At 36.6% G+C, this 20,174-nt stretch overlaps 1 protein-coding gene across 1 annotated transcript in view; it reads left to right on the forward strand.

Moving 5' to 3' along the window:
* Window positions 1–20,174, forward strand: part of hspg2 (heparan sulfate proteoglycan 2) — a 418,468-nt gene that overhangs the window by 256,647 nt on the left and 141,647 nt on the right. The window contains exons 37-40 of the mRNA XM_079558863.1: window positions 68–115; window positions 11,277–11,360; window positions 16,357–16,449; window positions 18,090–18,182. Coding sequence (XP_079414989.1) covers window positions 68–115; window positions 11,277–11,360; window positions 16,357–16,449; window positions 18,090–18,182 — 318 coding nt within the window. The remainder of the gene's footprint in view (window positions 1–67; window positions 116–11,276; window positions 11,361–16,356; window positions 16,450–18,089; window positions 18,183–20,174) is intronic.

Raw genomic sequence — 20,174 nt, forward strand, 5'->3', positions numbered from 1 at the left:
AAATCTTTTTCAAAATGGAGCTTGTTGAAATGTGTCTTTTGTGTGATTCAAATGTTATGTTTGTCAGAGCAAGAACGCAGTGAGCAAGACCGTCGTTAGTTCATCCGGAGACAAGGTATCGAGATACTGGCATGAAGAGTGACGATATTAACCTCTTAACTTTTCTCCAGTTCAGCTTCACCCAAATCCTGTAGGCCAGTGTAACGCCTCATTTGAAATCTACAAAACTCATCGAAATGGATCTTTTTCCTCACGTCATCAACTTTTTTTCCATCTTTTTTTTGGGGGGGGGGGGGGTTCAACTCATTTTGTAACTTTTTTGTAATTTTTTGTAATACTTTTTTTGTCATTTTTTATCACATTTTTTGTGTTTTTTTTGGTCTTTTTTTTGTCATTTTTTGTCATTTTTTTATACGTTTTTTTTGGTCATTTTTTATCACATTTTTTGTATTTTTTTTGTTTTTTTTTGGTCATTTTTTGTCATTTTCTTTAATACATTTTTTGTCATTTTTTATCACATTTTTTGTATTTTTTTTGTATTTTTTTTGTATTTTTTTGGTCATTTTTTTATCACATTTTTTTTATTTTATTTAATTTTTTTTTGTCATTTTTTGTCATTTTTTTAAATACATTTTTTGTCATTTTTTTATCACATTTTAGTCATCAAATTTTTTCCATCTTTTTTGGGGGGGTTTTCAACTCATTTTGTAACTTTTTTGTCATTTTCTTTAATACATTTTTTGTCATTTTTTTATCACATTTTTTGTAATTTTTTTGTAATTTTTTCGTCACTTTTTTGTCAACGTTTTCTCACTTTTTTTTCACATCTTCATCCTTGTTTTCATCTCAGTTCTGTCGCTATTTTCACACCTTTTTTCCTGAAGCTTTTGGATTGGGGTAAAGCCGAACTGGAGAAAATGTTAAGGTGTAAACAAATAACAGTCTAATCCCTGAGCCTGGTTTGGAAACTGTTTGGACACTGAGTGAAATGTTAATTAAACCCGTCTGCATTGAAACAGCTTGAATTTGAGAAGAGCATTTAAAACCACGAGCCAATTATTTTCCGAATGCACTTACAGCGATGTCAGAGCGGGTTATTGTTATGAAGCACGTTACGAATAATGTTCCACAATTAGAAGACTTTATTCTATGATAATGTCATGCATTATTCCTCTTTCCTTCAGTAACTTTATCCCTAACCCAAATTAATTTAAATGTAATGCTCTCAGTGATTTTTGGGACATATTATTACATGTTTTTTTTGGCCCGATACCACTTTTCAAATACAGCCATTAGCATATATTTTCGTGAAATGGTATAACTTTTCCGTTGCGTCTGCTATTAATGTGTATTAATGAGATTCACTTCATCTAATCTACATTTACAGTGTTCACACCATTTTGAAACTTTTGTTTTAGGTCTAGAAACAATGAAAGAGCAGCATGTAAATGTTAGGTGTGGTTCAAACTTAATCCTAACTTTTAGAGGCGGTGAATGAGTAGATAATCGGCCAGAGCTTCAAATTGAGTTCTCCCACAACTTCCTAGGCCTTCGGGGGCTGAGAAACACTGCAGTGAAAAGTTCGTACACCTCAGAGACTTGTATTTATACATTTTATGTTGCAGACTTTTGCTTATGCATTCAGAACCATTAGAGATTAGAGCAGGGGTGTCCAAACTTTTTTCATGGGGGGCCGCATACTGAAGCGTACACAGGGTGAAGGGCCATAGATCGGTGGTTAGTGCCGCAAAACCTTTGACTAGCAGAGGTTTAAATTGCGCCCCACACCTTTATTTATGCTCAAAACCTTCATGCCAGCTCTGTCTCACAGTACAAGGTTAGTTGTTTGGTTAGAATTGTGTAGAATTATTACATTTCAAATAGGGCTGTGCAATTAATCGAAATTCGATTACGATTTCGATTACAACAGTAAACGATTACAAAATGAGCATAATCGCAAAAAATCGATTATATTTTTTTTTTTCTAATTTTTATTTAATTTTTTTCAACCAAAAAAAATTCATTTTTTTTTTTTTTTTTTTTTTCTACTTTTTTGGGGGGGGATTTTTGCCTTTTTTTCTGCTGGATTTTTGTCATTTTTTGATGGATTTTTGTCTTTTTTCTGCTGGATTTTTGTCTTTCTTTGCTGGATTTTTTTCACTTTTTTGATGGATTTTTGTCATTTTTTTGATGGATTTTTGTCTTTTTTTGATTGTTTTTTTGTCTTTTTTTAATGGATTTTTGTCACTTTTTTTAAGGATTTTTGTCTTTTTTTTATGGATTTTTGTCATTTTTTTGCTGGATTTTTGTCTTTTTTTAATGGATTTTTGTCTTTTTTTTTGCTGGATTTTTGTCTTTTTTTATGGATTTTTGTCACTTTTTTGAAGGATTTTTGTCATTTTTTTGATGGATTTTTGTCACTTATTTGATGGATTTTTGTCACTTATTTGATGGATTTTTGTCACTTATTTGATGGATTTTTGTCACTTTTTTGATGGATTTTTGTCATTTTTTTGATGGATTTTTGTCACTTTTTTGATGGATTTTTGTCACTTATTTGATGGATTTTTGTCACTTTTTTGATGGATTTTTGTCATTTTTTTGATGGATTTTTGTCTTTTTTTTGCTGGATTTTTGTCACTTTTTTGATGGATTTTTTTTAAAGGCAACAAATAATCGTTTGAATAATCGTGATTTCAATTATGACAAAAATAATCGTGATTATTATTTTTTCAATAATCGAGCAGCCCTAATTTCAAATAAAAAGGACTCTCTCTGATGTGTCCCGATTCAGCGAGAAGGCAGAGGGCCACCAAAAATTGGTCTGAGGGCCGCATTTGGCTCCCGGGCCGCACTTTGGACACCCCTGGATTAGAGAGAGAGTTTTTGTTTTGGAATCTTCTGAGTTTTGTCATTCAAACGAGCTCCCTCTGAAATATCTACGAAGCAGGTCCTGAATAAATCATCCCTGTGCCCCTAATAAAGCGCCCCCTGTTGTCACAGTTCAACACTGACACATTTCACTGTTTAGAACAGGGGTGCCCAAAGTGGGGCCCGTGAGCCAAATGTGGCCCACTGGAACAATTCCATTGGCCCACACTACAAAAAGTGAATATCAAGCATTGGCTTAAATGACTGGAATTGAGGAAATGTTTCTTGTTTTGAGCGGTTTTCACTCATTTAGACACTTTTCCTGATCGGACCGAGTTTGCTTTGCTTGTTTGAGGACATTTCAGACCAGTTCTAGGGTAAATCTCGCTTGAAATAAGAAAGTAAAACTGCCAATGAGATAAGACCAACTTTCTTTCCCCATTGGCAAAGAAAATGACCTGAAATAAGGACGAAATGTATCGAAACGAGTCAGAAACATCTCAGAACAAGTGAAATAATCCAGGACAAATGCCCAACAACTTCTTAACTCGTCAAAACAACTAAAATTTGGATTATTATGCTCAAATTGAGATGTTTATACTGATCTAGTTCATTACTTTTTGCAGTGTACCAGAGAGTGACCTACTTTTGGTTAATACCAACTCTCTCCCATTCATTCTCAATGGTAAACAGGGATGCAGTACATTGCTTGGCCACCAGCGTCAAATTGGGGGCGCTGTTTCACTCCTTTCACAGAGTTAAGGAAACACTGGTGTCTTGGTGATTATCAATGACAGAGTTTTCCAACTTTTATTGCAAAGGTTGTTGACGTCAACACAGTATGTGTTAAAAATGTACTTATAAAACAACTGCTGAACTGACACTTTCAAAATGATCTGGCATTTTCTTTGAGTTAAAGGAACAGGCCAGCGTTTTTATACACTGAGATATGTTCTTACCTGAGCTGTGACGAGTTCTTTAGGACCTGTCTGATCTTCAGTCACGTAAACACAGCGCAGACGGCGTTAGCATTTAGCCTCTCCCTCTCTCCTCTATAGCTCCAAAACAGGTCAAGATAGAAGCTACCAAGCTCTTCCACGTTTTCACTATTTAAATATGGTTACGTGAAGTGTTCCACTACAAAGTATAATTACACACAATTAAACAATGTGGATTTTCTAAGAGGATAAAAGGGGGAACTATATTGTAAGGCGTAATAATACCAGGAGTAGGTCGAAATCCGCGCAGTAATCTTCACTTTACTGCGCGGATGTCAAACTACTCCTGGTATTATTACGCCTTTACAATATAGTTCCCCCTTTTATCCGCTTAGAAAATTTAATTTTGTGTAATTATACTTTGTAGTGGAACACTTCACGTAACCATATTTAAATAGTGAAAACGTGGAAGAGCTTGGTAGCTTCTATCTTGACCTGTTTTGGAGCTATAGAGGAGAGAGGGAGAGGCTAAATGCTAACGCCGTCTGTGCTGTGTTTACGTGACTGAAGATCAGACAGGTCCTAAAGAACTCGTCAAAGGTAAGAACATATCTCAGGATGGAAAAACAGTGGCCTGTTCCTTTAACAAATGAATGAGGTAAAGTACATACTGCCCACGGCCCACAGGACTTTTTCATTTTGGCCGTCGGAGACAAAAGATTTGGGCACCACCTTATTCTGCCCCGCCACTTTTACTCTTTTTTTTCCTTGGATCGGCACTTCCTTTGCCCCTAAAATCTGATGCACAGTAGACTGATGTGTGTGAAATGTCCAGTGCTCATTTGGAGCGGGCACAACTCCCGGCGCCGCCCACAGGAACTTCCGGAATAAAGTGTACAGAAATCTACAAACCTGTTCACGATCACCAGAAAAGTCTATTCAAATTTAAACTGTGCTGTTGTGGAGTTCAGAAATGAAAAAAACGAATGCTGCACAACATGACAGGCTTATTTTAAATGTCCATTATTCAGAGGCGTGCTGTGTCTTTTGTGGAGCGCACGCCTCCCACTTAGCGCTGTCACGCAGGACGCTGTAATCGTCCACTGTAACCGAGCGCGGCCCGGTTTCTACAATAGCCTGTCATTACGCCGCGGTCGTGCTTCAGCGGCGCTCGCTTTGACAAAGGCTCGTCTTAAACTGTCATTTTCCAATTATTGAGAGTGGGAGCAGTTGTTGTGGTTGTCAGACAAAGCCCGGAACGCTGTTATCAACTTGTCAGGTGCAAAATACAAAACAGTAATGCAGTGTCCCCGTGTAAGTGCGAGTTCTCCTACCTCGGTATTAAGGCTGCATTGATATCGAAGTCTTACAGTGTGATACGTGCACGGTCACACACGCTCACTGCATGGGAGAGAGTGCAATACTGTGAGGAGATTTATTATTTTAAAGAAATGCTGCTGGATTTTTGTCTTTTTTTTGATGGAATTTTGTCACTTTTTTGATGGATTTTTGTCTTTTTTTTGATGGATTTTTGTCATTTTTTTGATGGATTTTTGTCATTTTTTTGATGGATTTTTGTCACTTTTTTGATGGATTTTTGTCATTTTTTTGATGGATTTTTGTCGTTTTTTGATGGATTTTTGTCATTTTTTTTGATGGATTTTTGTCATTTTTTTGATGGATTTTTGTCATTTTTTTTGCTGGATTTTTGTCTTTTTTTGATGGATTTTTGTCTTTTTTTTGATGGATTTTTGTCACTTTTTTGATGGATTTTTGTCTTTTTTTGATGGATTTTTGTCACTTTTTTGATGGATTTTTGTCACTTTTTTGATGGATTTTTGTCTTTTTTTGATGGATTTTTGTCACTTTTTTGATGGATTTTTGTCACTTTTTTGATGGATTTTTGTCATTTTTTTGATGGATTTTTGTCATTTTTTGGCTAGATTTTTGTCACTTTTTTGCTGGATTTTTGTCACTTTTTTGATGGGTTTTTGTCATTTTTTTGCTGGATTTTTGTCATTTTTTGGCTAGATTTTTGTCACTTTTTTGATGGATTTTTGTCATTTTTTTGATGGATTTTTGTCACTTTTTTGATGGATTATTGTCATTTTTTTGATGGATTGTCTTTTTTTTTGATGGATTTTTGTCTTTTTTTTGATGGATTTTTGTCATTTTTTTGATGGATTTTTGTCACTTTTTTGATGGATTTTTGTCTTTTTTTTGATGGATTTTTGTCATTTTTTTGATGGATTTTTGTCTTTTTTTTAATGGATTTTTGTCTTTTTTTTAATGGATTTTTGTCTTTTTTTTAATGGATTTTTGTCATTTTTTTGATGGATTTTTGTCTTTTTTTTGATGGATTTTTGTCTTTTTTTTAATGGATTTTTGTCTTTTTTTTAATGGATTTTTGTCATTTTTTTGATGGATTTTTGTCTTTTTTTTGATGGATTTTTGTCTTTTTTTTTGATGGATTTTTGTCTTTTTTTTAATGGATTTTTGTCTTTTTTTTAATGGATTTTTGTCATTTTTTTAATGGATTTTTGTCTTTTTTTTAATGGATTTTTGTCATTTTTTTGATGGATTTTTGTCTTTTTTTGATGGATTTTTGTCACTTTTTTGATGGATTTTTGTCTTTTTTTTGATGGATTTTTGTCTTTTTTTTAATGGATTCTTGTCATTTTTTTGATGGATTTTTGTCATTTTTTTGATGGATTTTTTTCACTTTTGATGGATTTTTGTCACTTTGATGTCAGACAAAGCCCGAAACGCTGTTATCAACTTGTCAGGTGCAAAATACAAAACAGTAATGCAGTGTCCCCGTGTAAGTGTGAGTTCTCCTACCTCGGTATTAAGGCTGCATTGATATCGAAGTCTTACTGTGTGATACGTGCACGGTCACGCACGCTCACAGCATGGGAGAGAGTGCAATACTGTGAGGAGATTTATTATATTAAAGAAATGCTGCTCACTGTAATATTCTCTAAAACGCCCTGACAAGCCTTTAGCGCAGCCATTCATGATTCATTTTCAGAGTTGCAGAATAATTGTTTCAAAGTATAATGCATTGAAGTCCGTGAACTTATCAGAGAGCATTAAGGTCCATGATGATGTTCCTTTCTCTCTTTCCTCTAAGACATTGAAAATGCAATTGTGAGTCACATGATTAATACGCCTCTCCCTGCCATATTCGATTATTATGCTGGACATTATTGTGAATAATATCAACCTGAACTGAACTCCCAAAGCTGCGAACTGCTCGGTTTTCTTACTGTCACAGAGCGGCCACAGGAAATGCTAAAGCGTTATTGGACTATTTAGCTTAAGATGCTAGTGAATGATTAGCAACTGTGATGCGCCTACAGTATAAAAGGTCTCCTGGCAACTGAAAGGAAGCACGTAGATGTTTGAGACTTCTTGTGGTGCTGGAGTTTAACTGTAGTTTAACTGTGTTTGAACTGTTAGATCGATGTTTTTATCACTTTTCATCTAATATAATGGTCCGTTCCAACTGGTGGACTAAGGCTGTATCCGAATGTCCACACTATTCCCTTCATAGTGACTATATAGTCACTATATAGTCACTATATAGTCACTATATAGTCACTATATAGTCACTATATAGTGCTCACATGTTGTAGGAGTGTCCGAATGTCCAGAGAGAAAAAAAGTAGTGCACTCGAAATTTCCCACAATGCATCTGGAAAAGTAGTGAGCATCGATGGTCACTAAACGGGTCAATATAGCCCACAATGCACTGGGAGAAGAGCCTGACAGAGACAGGTCTGTGAACTAAACACGACTGAAGTAAATCAGCTGTTTCAGTCGAGTGTTTGTGTTTCTCAGGAATAAACGACCAAAATATAAACGGTTACGGTGAAAAGATGCTAACGTTAGCTGCTAACCTTTAGCTTGAGCTGTTAAATGACCGATAGCTTCATGCTAACGTTAGCTGCTAACCTTTAGCTTGAGCTGTTAAATGACCGATAGCTTCATGCTAACGTTAGCTGCTAACCTTTAGCTGGAGCTGTTAAATGACCGACAGCTTCATCTCGAATAATCCAAGTCATTTATGTAAAATCCATGTGAAGTAAAAGTGTATCTGACTCGTATTAATCCATAAATATTTCACTGTCTCTGAGTTTGGTTTTTATCACAGAAATACTTTATTTCCGGAGTTTATTGAACTTTTATCAGATGTAGTCGCTCAGTCTGCTGGTGTTCGGACACCGGGCTCTGACCGACTTTCGGCGTCTCTGAGAAAGTAGAGAAAGTAGTGTCTTGTGTCCAAATCGCCAACAGAATCAGTGACTATATAGTGACTATAGTGCGGGCCTATGTAGTAAATGAGGGGTTAGGGACTCGTGTGGACATTCGGACACAGCCTAAATATCCAACCTGCCACTTGGAAAAATGCCTTGGAACCGTTCAAACTTGTATTTGCAACTTGTAAGCTCAGAGTTATCCAGAGAGCTCCGAGTTCAGATGTTAGATGAAGACAGTAATACTTTTGTTCATACAGCACATGACTTCAATTTATATTATTTAGCATGTTTTTAACCTCTTAACCCCCACCTGAGCCGAGCACGTTCTCTGCAGTTTGGCTTTATCCAAATCTAAAAGCTTATTAAAAACAAAACGTCAAGATAGCGACAAAAAGACAACAAAAAAGTGACGAGATGCGACAAAAGAGTGACAAAAACGCTAAAAATGTGACAAAACGTCTTTTTCTTTCAAATGAGGCGTGACATTTCTCTCCTGTCTTGGGTAAAGTCGAACTGGAGACAATGCGCTCGGTTGAGGTGAATTATATGTGGAGAAACATTCATGTAACGTTAGCATCTCATTCCCTAACTGTCGTAGCATTAGCCACTCTGAGTTTGTTCAGCTGGAACAGGCGTAAAACGTTGTAAGTCGTAATTGTGGAACTTAAAATCATAGTGACTTCCTGTTTCAATCCAGCACGGCAAAATAAAAGCACACAGCTCGTCTCATTGATTACTTCAGCAGATTCTTGCAACGTTACAAGAATGTCATTAAACACAGACATTTTAAGTGTTTTCTCTGTTAATCGTTAGGCAGACAGAAAGTTGAACTAATGAATAAGACGGTGCTTTTATTTTGGCGCGCTGGATCGAAACAGGATGACTTCCTCTTGGGCACAGTTGTTTTGATTTGAAATAGGCTTATGCACAGTTTCCCCACATGGACAGTCAGCCGGACCTGGACTTCCTGTCACACAAATACAGGGGCGACGGTGGCACAGACGGTAGAGCGGGTCGTCTCATGATCTGAAGGTCTGTTCGAATCCCACCTCCTGAAAGTGCACACTGTCGTTGTGTCCTTGGGCAAGACACTTCACCCACATTGCCCCCAGTGTCTGCGTACATTGGTGTATGAATGAGAGCATGAATGGGTGAGTGGATCCTTGCTGTAAAGCGCTTTGAGTGCCTAATGTAGGTGGAAAAGCGCTATATAAGTTGAGACCATTTACCATAAAGAGAAGCTCAGGATCTGGTGAAGGACGAGTTACTGAAACGTGTCACAAACATCATGTTCACTGTGAATCTGCCCCAAAGGAAACGCCAGCGCTCGTAAGGGGTGGAGCTTTTATCTTAGAGCTAAAGGCAATGGCCGCTGGCTGCCCTGCTTTTTGATCACAAACGTGGGGGCCGCCATTGCTCCGCCGTTGCTGCAGTACCTCCATATCGCCGCTAGGCCCCCATTGAAAAGCATTGGACTTTAGACACGTTAAAAACTACTTTAAAGCCTGGTTTCAATTGTTTCAACACTAGACTAGGCTGATCTTCCTCCTGAGATAACGCTGGGTTAATAACACTATATGAAACCAGGCTGGTTTTCGTAATATGAATTTTTGAAATCTGGTACTTAATGAGGCTCGGACTGTTAGCATTGGAGCAGCGCGAGCTACACGTCACGCAAGGGCCGAGTCTACGGTGAAAATCCCGCCCGTATGTCCTTTTTAGGAACATGCTTCGTCAGAGCTGGGGAGGCGGAGTCTGTAAATCCGCCATGAATTTCCCCACGGCCGTGGTCAATCTGGTAAACGGGGAGGAGTGAGCAGGAGACGTCCATTTTTTTTACAGTCTATGGCTAAAGGCTAGTGTTGAAAAATGATAATATAACATGTAAACAAGTCAATATTATTTAAACGACTAACAAAACTTTGTGCTAGTTTTATTTTTTATTTTGCGTTAGCCGCGTTTGCCGCCTTAGCCGCGTTAGCCTCAAGACAAAAACATCCACCGTTATGAACACGGAGTTTCCTCCAGTGAAGTCGTTACGTCTCATGTCATATTTTCCAACCTGCTCCGTCACATCTGAGCTTTTACTCGCCGTCCTTTACCAGATCTTAAGGGTTAGTGCTAGATGGTCTGCTCCGGAGGGACAGTCTGCTGTGAAGACGTGAGATATCATGACACAAATTAAGGTTAGGGCCAGGGAAATGGTTAACCTCTTAACTCCCGCCTGAACCCAGAGAATCTTTTTCCTCACGTCATCACATTTTTTTCCCAACATTTTTTTGTCACATTTTGTCATTTTTTTGTCATTTTTTATCACATTTTTGTAAAAAAAAAATTATCACATTTTTGTAATTTTTTCGTCATTTTTTAATAACTTTTTTGTCATTTTTTTTTTAATTTTTGGTCATTTTTTTGTCACATTTTGTCATTTTTTCGTCCATTTTTTTGTCAATTTCTTGTGACATTTTTGCCACTTTTTCATAAATTTTTCGTCACTTTTTTTGTCAATGTTTTCTCACTTTTTTGTCACATTTCCATCATTGTTTTATTGCTATTTTCACAGCTTTTTTCCAGAAGCTTTTGGATTGGGGTAAAGCCAAACTGGAGAAAATGTGCTCGGTTCAGGTGGGAGTTAAGGGGTTATTTTTAAGGATTAGGATTATTTGTATTTTTAGACAAACCAACTCATAGATCTGTACAAACTCACAGCAGACCGTCCCTCCGGAGCAGACGATCTAGCACTAACCAATCTTAAGCTATGGCTTCATTTCTGTGGGACCTGCTGAGATAATGGACAGGAAGGACAGCGTCTGGCTGACTGTCCAGGCGGAATCACGCGGGGTCACTGTGCACAGAGCCCATTATGCACAAAGTCAATTTTCAAGTCAGTTTCCTGGAACGCACCATGAGCTCATGAAGATCCTGTTCTCCCCCAGCACGGCGCTGACTGTCCTGCGTTACCATCAGCTGTGTCATGTTTTATATTCCAGAACATTAAAACATTTCATTACCGCATTTTATAAGCATTACAAATGTGTAGTTTTGCGATGCATTGTCGGCTTGTTTGTTAAAGATAATTTGAAGCTCGGTCTTAGCAGCACCGCCTGCCTGCCTGCACCTGCACCTGCCTGCATCGCCTCTTTGAAATCCTCTCCCTGTCCTTGTGTGTCGCCTTCCTCTCTTACCTCTCTGTATTTCCTCTCAGTACGCTCTGGTCTACAAAGGTTTCAGCTCGAGCAAGGATGACCCGCTCTTCTGGCAGCTCCCGGCGCAGTTCACTGGGGACAAGGTAACTCTGATCGCTCGGCAGGGCTCCATCGTGACCTCTTTGGCCGCAGCCGAGGAGGGCGAGTGAAATATGCGACCTTTATTATTCCTCAGACACGCTCCCCCTTTCTCCTGAATATGTGCCTTGTGTTCATAATTTAACTTGACCTAAAGTACATTTTGGAGTTCTCTTTCGCTAAAGTAAAGGCTCGAGGCTCGTCCCACCAAAAGTATGTAGTTACCCTTCTATTAGGGCTGTGCAATTAATCGAAATTCGATTACGATTTCGATTACAACAATAAACGATTACAAAATTAGCATAATCGCAAAAAATCGATTATAATTTTTTTTTCTATTTTTTTTTTTTTTTTTCAATATTTTTTTTCAATATTTTTCTTTTTAATTTATATTTTCTAATTTTTTTTTTTCTAATTTTTAATTTTGGGATTTTTGTCACTTTTTTGCTGGATTTTTGTCTTTTTTTCTGCTGGATTTTTGTAATTTTTTTGATGGATTTTTGTCTTTTTTCTGATGGATTTTTGTCTTTCTTTGCCGGATTTTTGTCACTTTTTTGATGGATTTTTATCTTTTTTTGATGGATTTTTGTCATTTTTTTGATGGATTTTTGTCTTTTTTTGATGGATTTTTGTCTTTTTTTGATGGATTTTTATCTTTTTTGATGGATTTTTGTCATTTTTTTGATGGATTTTTGTCATTTTTTTGCTGGATTTTTGTCTTTTTTTTGCTGGATTTTTGTCTTTTTTTTTGCTGGATTTTTGTCTTTCTTTGCCGGATTTTTGTCACTTTTTTGCTGGATTTTTGTCATTTTTTTGATGGATTTTTGTCATTTTTTTGATGGATTTTTGTCATTTTTTTGATGGATTTTTGTCTTTTTTTTGCTGGATTTTTGTCTTTTTTTTGCTGGATTTTTGTCATTTTTTTGATGGATTTTTGTCTTTTTTTTGCTGGATTTTTGTCTTTTTTTTGCTGGATTTTTGTCTTTTTTTTGATGGATTTTTGTCACTTTTTTGATGGATTTTTGTCACTTTTTTGATGGATTTTTGTCTTTTTTTTGCTGGATTTTTGTCTTTTTTTTGCTGGATTTTTGTCTTTTTTTTGATGGATTTTTGTCTTTTTTTTGCTGGATTTTTGTCTTTTTTTTGCTGGATTTTTTTCACTTTTGCTGGATTTTTGTCATTTTTTTGATGGATTTTTGTCATTTTTTTGATGGATTTTTGTCATTTTTTTGATGGATTTTTGTCACTTTTTTGATGGATTTTTGTCACTTTTTTGATGGATTTTTGTCATTTTTTTATGGATTTTTGTCACTTTTTTGATGGATTTTTGTCACTTTTTTGATGGATTTTTGTCATTTTTTTGCTGGATTTTTGTCATTTTTTTGATGGATTTTTGTCATTTTTTTGATGGATTTTTGTCATTTTTTTTGCTGGATTTTTTTCACTTTTTTGCTGGATTTTTGTCACTTTTTTGATGGATTTTTTTAAAGGCAACAAATAATCGTTTGAATAATCGTGATTTCAATTATGACAAAAATAATCGTGATTATTATTTTTTCAATAATCGAGCATCCCTACCTTCTATTCCCAAGAACATCCTTCTCTTTCCCGCCTGATTATGTGCATACGCTCATTATTCCCTTTGACCTGAAGCTCTGTCTGAAACTGCAGAAAACACCTGTGTACCTGTGTTTGTGGTTGGCTTCCCTACAGCAACTTTCTATTTCCGCGCTGACGTTCAGACTCAAAGTGCCCAGTGTTGCACCTCGAGGGTCGGGGAAACTTGATAAGCACATGTTTCAGTTCAGAGTTTATTTTCTACTTTCAGTTGACGTGAGATTACGTTACTGTTCAGCACAAAGTGTTTATGGGAGTAGCAGTACAGGGTTTTAATGAGCATTAAAAGTCATTGATCAAAGCATTAAATGTAAATGTCTTGAAAATATTATATTATTCAACATTTTTTACTAGTTCATCACAGTGTTAATTTTGACGACATATTTTAATTTAGTCTTTTGACGAAAATGTAATTCGATTTTAGTCTAGTTTTAGTCAAAAAAATATCTTCAATTTTAGTCTAGTTTGAGTCGACTAAATTTAAGACTAATTGAGTGGACTTTGCATTGATAATATTCATTATAATCATATTTAATGTTGTTCCTCTGCTTCATGGAGCTGCTCCACATGAACAAAGCTCAGAGCTGATCCTTTAACAGAGAATTTACATGATCTGAGGCTCTTTCAGACGCTCAATACAAGTTTGGATGATTTTAGTCTCTCCTTTTCATTTTTATTTAGTCTGATTTTAGTCGACTAAAATATCTGGACATTTTAGTCACATTTTTAGTCTCATGAGAAACTTTTAATTTAGTTTTAGTCCAACTTTAGTCACAAAAATATCATTTTGACTAAAATTAAGACTAAATATTTTAGTCGACGAAATTAACACTGATTCTTTTAAAATACCAAGATGATTTAGTCTAAAACATCAGTTGCAGTTTTGGCTGAAATTTCCACATTTCTGTTGCTCAAACTTTGCCTTTTTTGCCCAGTAGGTGTTTATTGTTTCCTCAATAAACACATTTTTTTATGAATTTGTTTATTGAGGAAACACATAAATGATAAACATTAAAAACATTTTTTACAAAGTATTCCTCGTAACCTTTTTTCTTTTTTCCCCCAAACAATAGGCCTACAATCAGTGCTTAATTTGATCCCCCGTTTGAGGGAACGCATTCCCCCAATTCAATTTTTTTCAGGGTAAAGGATCCGGGAAATATGTAGGAGGATCCGGCAAAAAATGTATGTGATATAATGGTGTCTAATGAGAGTGTTCCGGCAAATGTTTTGGCCTGTTCCCCCAATCCATCACATCAGACCAAAAGTGTTCCTGAAAATACTAATTTACAAATTAAGCACTGCCTACAATGAACAAAAATCAAGTAAATTTGACTTGAAAGGCCATTACACATAACATATATGTGTCAAATAAACACAAAAATCAAAAATAAACTCACTCACACACACGCCAACACACACACAGGGAAAAGGGGGGGGGGGGATTATTAATCTGAAGGCAAGGTTTAAGAGATTTGCAATAATAAAATGTGATTATGTCATGTCAGGTGGAGGGCGGGGCTAATTAGGGCTGGGTGATAAATCAAATTAATTCATTCATGCTTTTAAAAACAGACCATTTGGAAAATGACTAAATCGTAAAATGGAGTCCGCCGCTCCATGTTCCCCCCAACGTGCGGCCATTTTATCAGTGTTTCAGACGCTCCGCAGTGAAAGGACACCAGTGAAGCAGCGACTTCCTGATGATCTGCTGCTTTACAAGGTGTTTTAAGAGGACGCGCTTGTCACGTGTGAGGCGGGGATTTGACCCAAATGCAAAACAGCCAAAACAAGTTGAAAGGAAATTTAATGGCAAGTCCAAGAACTGACAAAAATGTAAAAAGAACTCACTAGCAGGAACAGGACACACACTACGTACCAACAGAAACACAATGAACCGACAAGGACAAGGGAAAACACAGGGTCTAAACACAGAAGGAACAGGGGAAACACATCAGGGCGGGACAGGTGATCAACACAAGGGAAGCGAAGCAAAACCACGAGGACAGAACAGACATGACACAATAAAAGACTAGACACAGAACCAAACCAAAACAGGGGACAGAACCATCATTGACAGAACCATGACAGCGCTGGAGTTTCCCACTTTCCTCCGGTCTGCTCCTGAGCCTTTCTCTCACTCTGCTCTGAGCGGACCATTTAACTCCGCCCCTTTCCCTTGAGTCTCCATGGAGACGGCTGTCAATCACAGCAGAGGCATGAAGACGATAAAACTAAAACACTTTTGAAAACTCCATGTTGTTATTAAGAGGTTTTACTTTTGAGCAGACGAGGAAAATCTAAAACAGAAATAAATGTTTTTAAATAAAGGGACATGTTTTCTTAATGAGCCTGATTATAGCTACTTTATGAAATATTAATGAGCAGTTTGACTCTGAGCAGTTTTCTTCATATGAAAGATCAGGAGACTTTTTAAAGTTTATCTCAAATTAAATCGATCGTAATCGTCCAAATCGAGATTTTATATTTTATATGTCGCCCTGGGGCCAATACACAGCTTTTGTAAGAAATATCCCAAACCAAATCTGACAAATGTTTTTCCTCATCAGACAGATTCACAAACCTGTGATATTATTCTTGTTTCTGAAAATCATCACGCTCATGTTTTTGAATATTGTCACCACCTTTCTGAGAAAATGTGTTGTTTGTTTTTGGTTCATAATTTGAAAAGGAGACAATATACTTTTCTTCATGTGGATTCCTCCAGTAATGACTGAGACATGAGCGAAAAACCAAAATCATCAGACATGAAAATCTGCAGTTACCATAGTTACCGCCATGGGATTTTCAGTTTCCAACAATCTAATCTTTCTTCTGTTTGATAAATGTTTGCAAATCATAAGAAGTGAAACATTTTCTTCTTCTTCTGTGGCATTACATTCTACTGTTTGGGCATCAAAACGGAATAAAAAACATTGACTCTGACTCGCTTCTGTCTCTACAAACCCTGCAGGAGAAGTTTTATCCTCAAAAACATTAAAACATGAGAATATGTGGCCAGGTCTGTGTCCTTTAACACTTCAAGTCCACTTAAGGGAAGGGAAGTCACTTGTAGAAAGAAAGACATTGGAAGCAGAACATGGAAGCGCTGACGTAAATCCACTATTACTCACAAGGCACATAAAATCAATGAAACAACCAGTTAACTCCTCAAATAATACGATGGATTAATTCTACAATGAAATAGTGGCGGCAGTAGAAACATGTTCCCTCCCCTGAATACATGCTCCTGCTCCACGTCGACATGTGATTTTTTTCCCTTCATCTGATGTGTCTTTCTCATCGAGGGAGTTACTGTGTTTTTTTCTGATTTGGCAGCGGATCTGAAGCCTCTCTATTCCTTTTTTTTTTTCTTTTTTGCAGGTGGGTTCATACGGAGGTAAGCTGAAGTACACCATCTCCTATGTGGCCGGGCCCAGAGGGACGCTCCTGGATGATGCAGATGTCCAGATCATTGTGAGTGCACGAGCATGTCCTCGGTGGAGCTTTCTCTTGCTTTCAGTGAGAGATGTTAGATCTTACATACAGATGTTTCACGTTTATATTCTGTAGATCAGTGGTTCTCAACCTTTTAGAGCCGTGAGCCCCATTATGACAGTTAATTAGGATCGTGACCCCCACACGGGTCAGACTATGGGAAAAACAGGGAGATTAACCCCTTAACTCCCGCCTGAACCGAGCACGTTTTCTCCAGTTTGGCTTTACCCCAATCCAAAAGCTTCTGGAGAAAAAGGTGGGAAAATAGCGACAAAACTGAGACGAAAACAATGATGGAAATGTGACAAAAAAGAGACAAAAATTTGAAAAAGTGGCAAAAATGTCACAAAAATGTCTCAAGAAATTGACAAAAAATTACAAAAAAATGAAGAAAAAAAAAAGAGAAAAAAATGGGGAAAAAAAGACAAAAATTTGATTAAAAAAATTGACGAAAAAATGTAAACAATCTGAAAATAATGACAAAAAAATGAAAAAAATGTGACAAAAATGTGACGAAAAATTTATGAAAAAGTGGCAAAAATGTCACAAAAATGACAAAAATGTAATAAAAAAATGACCAAAAAATGACAAAAATGTGACAAAATGCGACAAAAAATGACAAAGTTATACAAATTTGACCAAAAAAATGAACAAAATGTAACAAAAAATGACAAAAAATTGATAATAAATTGACAAAAAAATGAAAAAATGTGACAAAAATGTGACAAAAATGTGACAAAAATGTGACAAAAAAATTACAAAAAAATGAGAAAAAAATGAAAAAAAAATGAAAAAAATTTGATTAAAAAATTGACGAAAAAATGTAAACAATCTGAAAAAAATGACAAAAAAAATGACAAAAATGTGACAAAAATGTGACGAAAAATGTATGAAAAAATGACAAAAATGTGATAAAAAAATGACCAAAAAATGACAAAAATGTGACAAAATGCGACAAAAAAATGACAAAAAAGTTATACAAATTTGATAAAAAAGCAAAAAAAATTGACCAAAAAAATTAACAAAATGTAACAAAAAATGACAAAAAATTGATAATAAATTGACAAACAAATTGACAAAAATTTGACAAAAAAATGACAAAAAATGAGTTGAATACCCAACAAAAAAATGTGATGACGTGAGGAAAAAGATCCTCTCGGTTCAGGCGGGAGTTAAGAGGTTAAACCTATACAACTCTTAAAAAACAAAGAAAAAACAACGGCTAAAACAAAAATGAATTAAATTTAGAACAAATAATGGCACCCTGGTAAAACAGCATGTTTGCTACGACACCATAATAATAATATTAAAATATATATTTGTAGTAGATAGATGGACACTGTTTTCTGCTGTGTATTGATTGCTTTACACAGGTGCAGAAATGAGCACTTACAAACCTGCTTTTTAATTGTGCGAATGGAAAGAAGACTTTATTACCCAGGGCTGCTTTGGTTTGCATCTCCAAGTGTGGTTGGAGCCAATTCCTGTTGCAGAACAAACCAATTTCGGTGCATCAGAGTTTGAAAGGAATTCAAACAGACGCCATTCATTAGACCAACGCTGCGATGACGCTGAACCAGGAGGGAACGTACTTGAGCCTGTCTTTGTTGTTCCCTCAGGGCAACGACATCACGTTGGTCGCTCGGAAGCCGTGGAACCGGAGGCAGCCCGGGAGCAGAGAGACTCAGCAGTTCGAAGTCGTCTTCAGGGAGGTGGGTAAACAACTCTGAGCGAACCGAGCGCCAAATCCAAGCAACTGGTCCCTCTCTGATGGAACCCACCGTCTTCCAAGAGTGGCTTTAACAACGGCGCTCTGGTTTTCTGAAAGCTACTCTTCTTTTATTTCAGAACAAGATTAGATTTTAATCAATGATGGCAGATTGTGAGGTGTCAACCTGCTGCCAATGATGTAATTGCTATTGATTACACTGTGAAAGTGGATAATTGAGACTGGCTAATGCGGGACGGATCAAAAAAGATAAATACGGTGCTGCATAATGCACATGTGCTTGGCCGAGGGACCCCGAGGCAGACCCGGGTTCACATCCAGACCTGCGAAGGCTGTTGATGCGAACCAGCAAGTCGTTTCAATCTAATTTCATCTGTTATGTCGGTGCATCAGTGAGAAATGATTCATAAACAAAGCTCAGGTTAAAGCCAAGGACAGTTATATCATATTGATATTGATTCATTTAACTTGATCAGCTCTGTTTTACTCAGAGGTGGGGAGAGCAGCCAAAATATTTACTCAAGTAACAGCAACGTTACTTGGAAATAATTTTGCTCAAGTACACGTTAAAAATAGTGACTCAAAGAAATACTCAAATAAAAGTTCCCCATAGACTTTCTATTGGATTTCGGCCAAGACACAAAACGTATGTGGAAAGATTATTTCCAAAGTAAATACCATTAAAGAGGGCGTGTTCTGCTTTTGTCAGTCCCATAGCACCAGTCTATATCACACTACAATGATGACAAACCTTCTGTTGGTCTGTAAATGCAGTAAATTAGAATAACTGCCTTGTATAAAATGTCTCTCTCAAAATGGCTGTAGTGAATGTCTTGAAATAGGCCTCTGTCTCTTTAAGAACCTCTGAGCCTTTAGACACGCCCCCTCCACACGCTGTCTGTGACCAAAGCTCGGAGGCGTCTCCAGGAGGTGGGGGCGTTCCTAGGAGGACTCAGGCAAACCTATCCCTAAAATGGCCGCCATCAGAGTTTTTACAGATGACTCAGAAATACGTGAATGTGCCAAGGCAACACTTCAGCCATGTTTTTAATGAGGGAGTGACAGAATAACATGATGGAAAGCTGGAAAAAGTCCATTTTGAAATATTTAAAATCGAAACACAAACTACCTTTATTTTATGTCGATTCGAAGCTTTTGTAACTTTTAGTCATAAGTTGATTCCTGATCATGATCTCTTGCCCATTCCTGTGCGGAGTTATGGATTTGCTCAGTCCAGCCACTAGGGGGCAGCTTAAATTATAAAAAAGGAAAGAATTGGCTTGTTGCACGGTGTGGCTATGCTAGTTCCTCTGACCTGAAGGTGTGAGCGCCAGTACTTCCTGTCTGTTTTCTTTTCCTGGAATAATAATCATATTTTCTAAAGATTTTGTTGTGGGCGGTGAGTTCCCGGTAGACGATCATTTACTGTGTTCAAATCATGATGTAACGAGTTCAGATCAGAGACACCTGTGATCATAAAGGATTGGTAGTTTGTTTTGAAGCTAAAGGCTAACATGCTATGAAAAAATATACATAAAAAGGCACTATTTCAAATTGTGAACCGAGCACATTTTCTCCAGTTTGGCTTTACCCCAATCCAAAAGCTTCTGGAAAAAAGCTGTGAAAATAGCAACAAAACTGAGACGAAAACAATGATGGAAATGAGAAAACATTGACATAAAAGTGACTAAAAATTGATTAAAAAAATGACTAAAAATGACCAAAATGTGACAAAAATGCGATAAAACATTGACCAAAATAATTACAAAAAAATTGACAAAAGGATAAAAAATTGACAAAAAAATTACAAAAATGTGATAAAAAATTGACGAAAAAAATAAAAAAAAATGTGACAAAAAAATGACAAAAAAAAGTTACAAAAATGAGTTGAATACCCAACAAAAAAATGATGGAAAAAAAATCTGATGACGTGAGGAAAAAAGATCCTCTCGGTTCAGGCGGGAGTTACAGAGTT

This window comes from Gobius niger, assembly GCF_951799975.1.
Source record: "Gobius niger genome assembly, chromosome: 6".
Taxonomy (NCBI): Eukaryota; Metazoa; Chordata; class Actinopteri; order Gobiiformes; family Gobiidae; genus Gobius; species Gobius niger.